The sequence below is a fragment of the Carettochelys insculpta genome, chromosome 4, assembly GCF_033958435.1.
Source record: "Carettochelys insculpta isolate YL-2023 chromosome 4, ASM3395843v1, whole genome shotgun sequence".
In the NCBI taxonomy this organism is placed as follows: Eukaryota; Metazoa; Chordata; order Testudines; family Carettochelyidae; genus Carettochelys; species Carettochelys insculpta.
This window is the reverse complement of record NC_134140.1, coordinates 20,378,044-20,389,214: the sequence shown is the minus strand read 5'-3', so window position 1 is coordinate 20,389,214 and position 11,171 is coordinate 20,378,044. Positions and strand designations below refer to the sequence as shown.

The window sequence follows — 11,171 nt, the reverse complement described above, 5'->3', positions numbered from 1 at the left end:
TCAGAGTATAGAGCTCTGTGTGTTAGACTGAAAACTCCTTGGGGCAGTTGGAGTCTCTTCCACTGTTTTGCATTGTCCCAAGCACACTATCTGCCCAAAAAATAATAACAAGGTTATCTTTATATATATTTCACCTGTGGGTTATATATATCCCTATATATAGACATAGAAATATATAAAGTATATGCAAACTGTACGATAAGTTTCTTTTGTGACAGAGAATAAATGGAGTTCTCCAATTGTTTGTTGTTCATAAAGTCAACAGATTCCAGTTAAAAATGAAAAAAAAATTATACATTTAATATCAAAAGCAGCTTCAAGCACTTTCAATACAGTTTAGTATTCAGTATATAGTTTTTATTTTTTATCAAAAATGTATTTGGATAGATCAATATTTCATTTTTGAGTACTGTTCATCACAACATGGAGTTCAAAATGACACGTGTTTGGTGATCTCAGCTAGCTCGTCACAAGAATCGTAGTCCATGCCACACAACCACCGTATGTGTTTCAAAACAATGAGTCTGGCTTGGACAAAGACAGAAATGCAGTGAATATGTCTTGAAAATACACTATATTCTTTCACAGTAGATCAGGTTGCGGACCTTGATATGAAGATACAGCACTGCTACTTGTAAAAGAATTCCTGACCTCAGCATAAATAGTACAGTAAATATCATTTCACAGAGATCCTCATCCCTTAACCATTCAGTACAAAAATAGTTAAAATTAGATATATATTGCACCAATTTCCTCTCTGTTTTCACTGAACTCCATGAGATCTGGATAGCTCTTACCTTGCATTGACTGTCCTCTTTGTTTCACTAGTCTTACACTAAGATTTTAATTTAACAGAAAACCTGGGTAAAGGGCAACAGACACACATAAGGTGTGTGATAGTGGATTTCTACAACATTGTTAAATAACGTAGTTGAGTTGCATTTCACAAAGGGAGCTACACGTTAGACTTGGAGATCATTTTCTCCAGTAGGTTCATCATTCTCTCCTGTAGCTGTAGGCTTTGAACTTGAATGATGTTTTGCTGATCCAGAATCCTACGCACTTCCCTACAGGTTTCTTCCATAGCTCTGCTTAACTTCTTTTGTTCTTCCAACATGGCTTCCATTAGTTTTAGCTTCTTCTTTTGGAAACCACAACTTTGCAACTTTCTTTTCTTAACTGGTCTTTCTTCAGCTCTGAAATACAAATATTTTTTACCATTAAACCCACACATCGGTTAAACTATATCAGGGGCCTAAATTTTATAACTCTTTCTGGATCAAGTTATGCCTACCAGTGCTGATAACATCTTTATCCTACTATACCTTTAAAAAATGTATTTTTACAGTTTTACCATTTAGAAAAAATTGCTACTCGGCTTCTGGAAAAGATCCAAGAATTTCCTTGTTTTTAACAAGCATTTATTTTACATAATGCAAGGCAGAGTATTAGCATTTTAGCCAGATATTTCTTACTCGTTAAGCAACACAGTTTTATCGTAAGATGCTGCCTGACGAAGCAGGTCTTTGCCAACGAAAGCTTATGCTCCAAAAAATCTGTTAATCTATAAGGTGCCACAGGACTTCTTGTTTTTGTGGACATAGACTAACATGGCTACCCCTCTGATACCTGTTATTCTGAAGAACTCATTTTATTAAAAATATATGCATATTGGTCTTGGAATTCTAACTCCATCGATGCCATAGCCAATTGTTGCAGGTCCTGAAGAACTCTGTAGCAATGAGGCTTTTCTCCCCCCGTTTTAAATCAAATTTTAAATTGTGTCCTTGCAGTACTCTGTGTCTCTCTCAACTGGTCTTTAAATCATTGCCCAAGAGAAACCACCATATAGGGACATGATTGCTAAGCAAAATTAACTATTCAAAATTAAGTTAAAAGGTCAGAATTAGTTTATTTTACTTGCTGAAAAACTTTAAGGCTACCTAGGTATATAGGACTACATATCCAGTCATGATATAAAGGCTCTTCACTCAGTACATCACCTTCAGATGGACAATGCTAATTAGTCTTCTCCACTGGGACTTTATGGCAACAATGTAACAAAGAAGAAAGAGGGTTTCAGACAAACAGTAACTTTTGTTCCCCAAGACTATGTCAACACTAGAACAAACTGTCAACAGAACTTTCTGTCAGAAGATATCTTCCAACAAAACTGTTGACGGCTTGGAGTCAGACTGCCAAGCAGATCAAAAGAGTGATACGCTCTGTTGGCAGAAAGCAGCTGGACTGCCTGGCTACTCTCTCAACAGAACAGCCAACTGGAAGCACAGCAGACAGGGCTGCCCAATGTCCCAGAAGCCCTGTCTGTCGACAAAGGGTCCCCCCAGAACGCTCAACCAGCTTCTGTTGACAGAATCTGTTGACAGAGGTGTTCTGCCCCATGAGTGGAGACAAAACACTGTCGACAGAAGTGCCATATTCTGTTGATTTACTCTCGACAGAACATCTTGGGAATGTGGACGCTATGCAGGTTTTGTAAAACAAAACTTTCTAGTGTAGACATAGCCCAAATGTATTGTAGCCAAAGATCCACACGGACCTTCTCACTTGTTCATTCTACTTCAGAGCCTGCTTGTAAACAATGCTTCAAGAAGTGGGAGAAAATTGAGAGACTGCAAGAGAGGGAGTGGAAGGGATATTTATATCCTCAGTCTATGGAAGGTAGGACTTGGGAAAATTGCGTGTCCCTCTCTACTGCCAATCTCTGCTCAGATGGTTTCTGTGGCCAAGTACAAATCTTCTAGTACAGGGGTCTGCAACCTGCGGCTCAGAGGGCCATATGCAACTCTTTAGGGACTTCTTTGTGGCTCTTGACACTATAATTGCGAAGTAAAAACAAAACAAAAAAACAAAACAAAAACCCCCACCTGATTATTTTTGATATTTTGGTGAACAACTCATATCTAAATAGCAAATGATATGTGAACATAAGAACATAAGAACAGCTATACTGAGTCAGACCACAGGCCCATCAAGCCCAGTATTCTGTCTTTCGACCATGGCCAGGGCCAGGTGCCCCAGAAGGAATGAGCAAAACAGGTAATCATCAAGTGATCATCTCCCTATCACCAATTTCCAGCCTCTTGCAAACAGAGGCTAGGGATACCATCCATGCCTATCCTGGCTAATAGCCATTGATGCACCTATTCCCCCCCACCCCCATGAATTTATCTAGTTCTTTTTTAAGCTCCACTATAGTCTATGTCTTCACAACATTCTTCAGCAAGGAGTTCAATAGGTTAATTGTACATTGTGTGAAAAAATATTTCCTACTGGTTGTTTTAAACCTGCTGCCTCTTAATTTCATTTGGTGACCCCCTAAGTTCTTGTGTTGCGAGGAGTAAATAATAATTCCTTATTTATTTATTCCACCCCAGTCATGATTTTATATACCTCTATCATATCCCCTCTTAATCATCTTTTTTCCAAGCTAAAAAGTCCCAGTCTTATTAATTTCTCCTCATATGGCAGATGCTCCATACCCTTAATCATTTTTGTTGCCCTTTTCTGAACCTTTTCCAAATCCAATATATCTTTTTGAGATGGGGCGACCACATCTATACACAGTATTCCAGATGTGGACATACTGTGGATTTCTATAAAGATAATATGACATTTTCTGTCCTATTATCTATTCCTTTCTTAATGATTTCCAACATCTTGTTAGCTTTTTTGACTGCTGCTGATCTCGAAACATTGTGTGTGCTGGTCTTAAAATAGGGATTACAAAAAGTATGGTTTGACATTATTTACTAAGGATTGGCTTGTATTCACATGTATTCTGGCTCTTGAATTATTGAGATTTTTACCAAAGTCAAAAAAAAATGACTCTTCTTGCTCTTTTGGTTGCTGATGCCTGTTCTAGTGTATAGCTCGGTAGAGATAATGCAGTTGGACAACAAGCACAACTACTGTTCTGATGATGGGGAAGGAAACAGAAAATAATTGTTGACAAAATTTGCATTTGTTTGGCGGAATAGTATATAATGATCAAAGAAGGCAATCATTTACCATAATCTGGATTTGCCTAGTAATGTGGGCCCAATCAAAGAAATTGTGCTTCAATGCAGCCAAACATAAGGTCAGATACTGTGGCAAAAATGGTTACTAGATTTGTTGTATATACTAATAGGGGACTAGGAATAGGAAGGTGATTTTACATGTGTGTATGGCATTTGTGAGACCAATACTAGAATACCATGTCCATTTCTGGTGTGCACATTTTTTAAAGCAAAGGTGGCCAACACATGGCCCATGGGGCAGAATCCAAATCACAGAGCCTTTTCTCTGCCCACGAAGCTGGCAGTGGCACTATTTTGATAGCCAGCTGTGGGGTCAGCAACCTGCGGCTCTAGAGCTGCATGTGGCTTTTTAAGGAGCCATTTTTGGGCCCGGACACTGCTGCTGCTGAATCCTCCTCCAGCTCCCTGCCCTGCAGCACTGAAATAGTGGAACTCAGTTTAATTGATTTAATGGCCAGCAGGAGGGATCCAGCCATTAAGCCAATTAAATTGAGTTCCATTATTTCAGTGCGGCAAGGCAGGGAGCTGCCTGCACTGCAGGTGGGGGAAGAGAATAGGAGAGCTCAGGGGAGCTGCGCAGCCACACTGAAGAGGAGGCAGCAGCCATGGTGAAAGGGCACCAGCAAGAAGCACATGAGGAGCTCATTGCGAAGTAGGTTAATCCTAGGTTTTGGGCACAGAGGGGTTAAGCCTGGGGGGGCCAGTTTGCCACTGAGAGGGATGAAGCCTGGGAGTGGAGGAGCAGTTTGGGTTTGAGAGGGGTTAAGCCTGGGGGTTAAGCCTCCCTCCCTGAGGGAGGGTTTGGGGCTGTTTTGTGTTTGGCCACTGGATTATCTTACTCTTGGTGGCTTCCATTCAAGTCAAGTCATTGGTCAAGTGATAAACAAGTCATTCATCTGCATACTGGAATAACTGAGTGAAATTACATGGCCTGTGTTATAGTGTAGGTCAGACTAGATGATATAATGATATAATGATCCCTGGGTATTAAAATCTATTCATCTTTTAATTTTTTTTTGTCTATGCCCTCCCAATATGATAGAAATAGCAATATAGATGGCACGTCACGAGTCTATAAATTGTATTCTGTCACACTTTTAAAAATTAAAAGTCAGGCATATAAAGTATTCTTCAGAGACAAAAATTGTCTTGCAACAGATGAAATCTATTTATAGAGTAATTGGCAGTTTGATTTTTTGAGGTTCTGTGGAATACATTATTACATAAGACTGTCGGATGTTCTTATGTAATGAAAGTTTTGTTAGTTCCCAAGAACAAGACTGAAATAACAATAGGTGCCCCATTAAAAGAAAACTGGGATTCCACCTAATTTATTTCCTTTACAAACTACAAGAAAACTTACTTGTTCTCGTATTACTCATATCAAAACTCAGCAGCAAAATGTAAGATTTTATAGGAAGGTCACAGACTAAGGAATTCAAATAAAATGCACATATCTAGCTCACACTACTTTTTGCTTTAAACAAAGAGAATATGCATTTGTACTGATGCAAATGTAAGTCTTAGCATTGAGCATTAAATTGAGTATTTAGAAAAATTGTCATAAGATACTGCCTTCTCTTGCATTAAATGAGATTGGGAAACACAAACCTGCATACAAAAGCTATTTTGCAGAACTTAAACATTTTCAAGGGTTTAAAGTCAGCTTACAGAAATACCCTGTTCAAAATTTCTTACTCATTTAGGCTGTGGCCACACTAGCCCCTCCTTTCAGAGGGACTATGGTAATGTGGCACTTCAGGATATGCTAATGAGGTGCTGCCATGAATATGCAGCACCTCACTGGCATAACGGAAGCCGCACATGCTTTGAAACTGTCGGTTTCAAAACGCAGCCACCTGAGTAGCTGGGGGGCCTTTCAAAACAACCCCCTGATTCCCAAAACCAGATGGCAACAAGGGGGTTTTGAAATCAGGGGGTCATTTTGAAAGGCCCCCATGGCTACACTGGCGACTGTGTTTCAAAACTGGCAGTTTCAAAGCGTGTGAGGCTGCCGTTATGCTAATGAGGCACTGCATATTCATGGAAGTGCCTCATTAGCATATCCCAAAGTGCCATATTACCGTAAACCCTCCGAAAGAGGGGGCTAGTGTGGCCACAGCCTTACTATAGCAAGTATTACTTAAGATTATAATTTAAAAAAGAAAAAATATTGTTGGTTTACTCTGTGCATTTAATATCTCTGTGCATAGCTTATATCATTATAATTAGCTTCCCGTGTTTCAGTGTAGTTCAGAAAGCAACAGAAGAGAGATAAATATTGAAAAATAAAAACATGCATGGGTAAAAATACTGAAGTTGACAGGAAAGCTTATGGTCCCAAACTAGTTTTCACTCCAGGACCCAATACTGCTTTTAATTCATTTTCAAAAAACTGAACAGATTAAGATGACATTGTCCCTTTCGTGAACAAATTCTATAGTTAATTATGCTCTTCCTTGCTGCTCATTCCCAGCTGTTGCTGATATATCGGATGTTATGTTGATTCCTCAAGATGAAATCACTTGTCTTAGCTCAGTATTTTCCACACTAGTGCTAAAACAAATATCTTCACTCTCTTAACACGCTAACTGTCAATGACTTTAATTCAGCAGTTGTTGGCAGCATTTCATCACAGTCAAAATATAAGAATCTCCACCCTTTTCAATTTAAATTATTCTCAATAGAATTGACAGAAAGGTAAGATTCAGGGTTCTCAAAAGAGATCAAGCTATCCAGCTCTTTTAACACAATACCCTATGATAATTACAACTCTCTCTTTTTATCCCCTGCCAGATATAGGAAACATTTATACTGCATGTTTGTGCCATCTTCGGTTATGAAATACAACAACTGCACGTACTAGCATGTATTTTAACCAGGTCATATCACTCCTCTGATAGTTATCCAAAACAAGCAAGTTGTGTCTGCAGAGCAAGTTTTTCACAGCACAACTGTGCGTCCAATTTCTGCACATCCACACCTCCTACGTTTGTTTAAATGGGCCCTGCAATACTACACTATAGGAACATTTTTGTAAACCTCTTGTACTACTGTAGCAGGGGAGAGAGTGTCCCAGGGCGATGCACCTTTGTGCTATGGGAGAAATATATTTCTGAAGTACTACCACCCAAACTGGTGGGAGAAAGTAAGGCCAGCCAACCTAGTCAAATACCCACAATTACAAGAAGACCGTAAGCCTAGGCTGATGGCAAAAGCCAGCCATGACTACCTACCATGTGGACATATTTATAGCTATCTATTTGGTTACATATTCTTTGAAGTTAGAAAACTCTGGTCTACACAAAGTCCTCAGAGTTTAACTGGATAAACACAACTTAAATTGTTTTTGACTGAATTATAGTCAAACACAATTTGGCCAACTACTGAAAATGAAACCAAATCATTTAGAGGTGCGTTCAAAACATATTTTAACCGAGGTCTCTTAGCTAAAGAACAGCTTTTAACACCTCCACACTTGCTGGCCAAACTGTTTTAGTCCTGTTCAGCCACAGCAGAGTGTAAACCTGTTGTAAGGCCTGTATAGATCAGGAACAACATCCACCTCTGATAATCAAAACCTTTTCTTACCATTATTGACTTGACCACACTACAGTGAGACCTAGCTAGCACTTTCATGAAACCTGTCACATGGATCAGTTGGTATAAGAGCTTAAACCAACTATTACACCAGAAGGCACAGACCACATAGGACTACATCTACATTTAACATCTCTTAAAGCTGGAAGAGACCTTGGGAAGTTATCAAGTCCAGTCCCCTGCCCTCTTGATAGGACCAAGCACCATCCTGACAGATTTTTTTTAAATATATTTGCCCCAGATCCCTAATGGCCCCATCAAAGGCTGAGCTCGCAACTCTGGGTTTAGCAGGCCAATGCTCAAACCACTGAGCTACACCTCCCCACAAATGTTATGGTCAAAACTCATTACTGGTGTTGGAACTGTGCTAGTAGTAACAGTGGTAGAAACTGTGGTTATTAGTGTATCGTGAAATCTTGCTTTTAGTTGCCTTCCCTACACCAACCATTTTAGAGAAATCTTCCATTATTGCACTAGCACTTCTACAAATATAAAACATCAACTAGCATTCTTGCTGCAGGAGATGAATTCTTCAATTCCCCCAGGCTGTAGGAGACAGAGCAGATGTTTTGAGTGGCTAGGACAATATTCCAGATAATTCCTCCCACAAAGACTCCCCTTCAGAATTTCCTCTGCCTCTAAAGGCAAAGTAGCCTAGGAGTCAGGTCCTCTGTAGACTGTCCAGGACCTGATTAACCTTTCCTATTTTTCTTTTTTGTTCTATATCCTCTTGCTATCAGCTCTCCACTCTTTTAGTTTGTGGTTGCTAACTTTTTCAAGGTCCCTTACAGTACAGGGTTCTGGGCATTTGTGGGAACTTTTTACCGAGCTCTGCCTCACAAATCAGTTCCTGGCAATGGATGAAAAAGTAAAAAGGGAAAGGGCAGGGTCAGTAACCTCTGCGCAGTACCCTTGTCCAAGGGTATTAGAAAGGACAGTGTTCCTTCTGCACCCTCAGTGTTGATAATACCATGGTTAGAAAGCAAGCCACCCGCCCACCCCAACAGGATAGCATAATGGCAGCTGTGGACAAACAAGGGGTCCAGAAAGGCAAAGCCTTGACAAATGTGCCCTGGACACCCAGGGCACACTTCATAGCCACTGATACAGATCAGGCTCCATCAGCACATAGAAGTAGGGCATCAGCCTAATCTGACAGGACACAAAGTGGCAGCTACAGCTAAGCAAAGGTCTAGAAAAACAAGGCACTGGGAGGAAACCACCCTGGATGCCAGGGCCTCAATTCATGGCCTCTAACATAGACTGTCTCCTTGAACTGTGCACGTACCACAATCTCTGCATCACAAACACATTCTTCCAAACGAAGCCCCAGCACAGAGTGTCGTGGAGACACCCACGCTCGAAGCACTGGCATCAACTAGATGTGGTCATCATCACTAGGCGTAATAACCTTAAAAACATTCTTCTGACACGCAGCTATCATAGTGCTGACTGTGATACAGATCACTCGCTAGTTTGCTCCATGCTCAAGCTGAGACCCAAGAAGCTGTACCACTCTAAACCTGCTGGAAGGCCCCGCATTGACGCCAGAAAGACAGCAAACTCGGAGAAAGCTGAAAAGTTCAGAGAGACCCTCCAGGAAAATCTGCACAGCGGCCCTGGGGGCACCGATGCGACATCCAAATGGCAACATCTGAGGGATACAGTTTACAACATGGCCTTGTCGGTGTTTGGAAGAAGAGCTAAAAACACGAACGACTGGCTTGAGGCTAACTCCGATGAGATGATTCCAGTCATTGAAAAGAAGCGCGCTGCACTCCTGGAGTACAAACGCTCACCGAGCCAGAGTACCCAGCAAGCGCTTAGAGAGGCCAGAAGAACAGTACAGCAGACAGCCAGGCGCTGTGCCAACAACCACTGGCTCCAGCTATGCAGCAGCATCCAGACCTGTGCCAACTTTGGTAATCTCAGAGGAATGTATGAGGGTATGAGGAAGGCATTAGGACCCACCCAGAACAAGATGGCACCTCTGAAATCCAAATCTGGTGAAGTCATCGCTGACAAAGCCAAACAGATGGAGCGCTGGGTTGAGCACTACTCCGAGCTCTACTCATGCGAGAACGTTGTGGTTGACGCAGCCCTCGATGCCGTCGAGCTCCTACCAGTAATGGACGAACTGGATCAAGAATCGAATGTGGATGAACTGAAGAGAGCCATCGACAGCATTGCAGCAGGAAAGGCCCCTGGCCAGGACGGTATACCACCAGAGGTAATCAAGTATGCCACAGACACACATCTGGAACCCCTACATGAGCTACTGTGCCTGTGCTGGAAAGAGGGTGAGGTTCCACAGGATATGCACGACACTAACATTGTAATGTTGTATAAGAACAAAGGAGACAGAAGCAACTGGAACAACTACTGTGGAATCTCCCTCCTAAGCGTCACTGGTAAACTGTTCACTTGCGTCATCCTCGGCAGACTCCAGAAGATTGCTGAGAGGGTGTATCCCAAATCGCAGTGCGGATTTCATGCAGGGAGGTCTACCGTTGACATGGTCTTCGCTCTAAGGCAGCTGCAGGAGAAGTGCAGAGAGCAAAGAAAGCCACTCTACATAGTCTTCATCGACCTGACCAAGGCCTTTGACTTGGTCAGCAAGGATGGTCTGTTCAAACTGCTCCACAAGATAGGCTGTCCTCCACAGTTACTCAAGATGATCCAGTCGTTCCACGAAGACATGAGAGAAACCATCCAACACGATGGCGCATTATCGGATGCTTTCAGAATCAGGAGCGGCGTCAAACAAGGATGCGTGCTTGCTCCGACATTGTTCGGGATCTTCTTCGCACTCCTCCTGAAGCATGCCTTTGGATCTTCAACAGTGGGCATCTTGCTGCACACAAGATCTGATGGCAAACTGTTTAATCTTGCAAGGCTGAAAGCTAAGTCTAAGGTGTGGGAAGTCCTCATCAGAGACATGCTGTTCGCAGACGATGCTGCTGTAGTGTCTCACACAGAAGACCAGCTTCAAAAACTGCTGGATCAGTTCTCCAAAGCATGCAAGGACTTTGGGCTTACCATCAGCCTAAAGAAGACAAATGTACTCGGTCAGGATGTTGCTGAATCCCCATCAATCAGCAATGACAACTATATGCTAGAGGTCGTCCACGAGTTCGTTTACCTCGGGTCCACCATCACTGACACCCTGTCGTTGGACACTGAGCTAAATAGGAGGATCGGAAAAGAGGCCACAACTCTGTCCAGCAAGAGAGTTTGGAATAACAACAAGCTGTACACTCACACCAAAATGCAAGTGTACAGAGCCTGCATCCTCAGCACCCTCCTTTATGGCAGCTAGACTTGGACCCTGTATGCCCGCCAGGAAAAGAGGCTGAACGTCTTCCACTTGCGCTGCCTCAGGCGCATCCTTGGAATATCAAGGAAGGACAGAGTGACCAACACTGCCGTCCTCGAGCAAGCTGAAATCCCAACCATGCACACCCTCCTCAGGCAGCGTCGACTCCGCTGGCTTGGCCACATCCACAGGATGAATGATGGAAGGATTCC

The 11,171-nt window shown here is 42.2% G+C and overlaps 1 protein-coding gene across 1 annotated transcript in view; it reads right to left on the bottom strand.

The window, feature by feature from the left end:
- Positions 1-556: 556 nt before the first annotated feature.
- The window catches only part of MSANTD1 (Myb/SANT DNA binding domain containing 1), a gene marked incomplete at its 5' end in the record, with an annotated part of 67,660 nt that continues 57,045 nt past the window's right edge, over positions 557-11,171 (bottom strand). The window contains one exon of the mRNA XM_074991709.1: positions 557-1,196. Within this exon, the coding sequence (XP_074847810.1) occupies positions 956-1,196 (241 nt within the window). The remainder of the gene's footprint in view (positions 1,197-11,171) is intronic.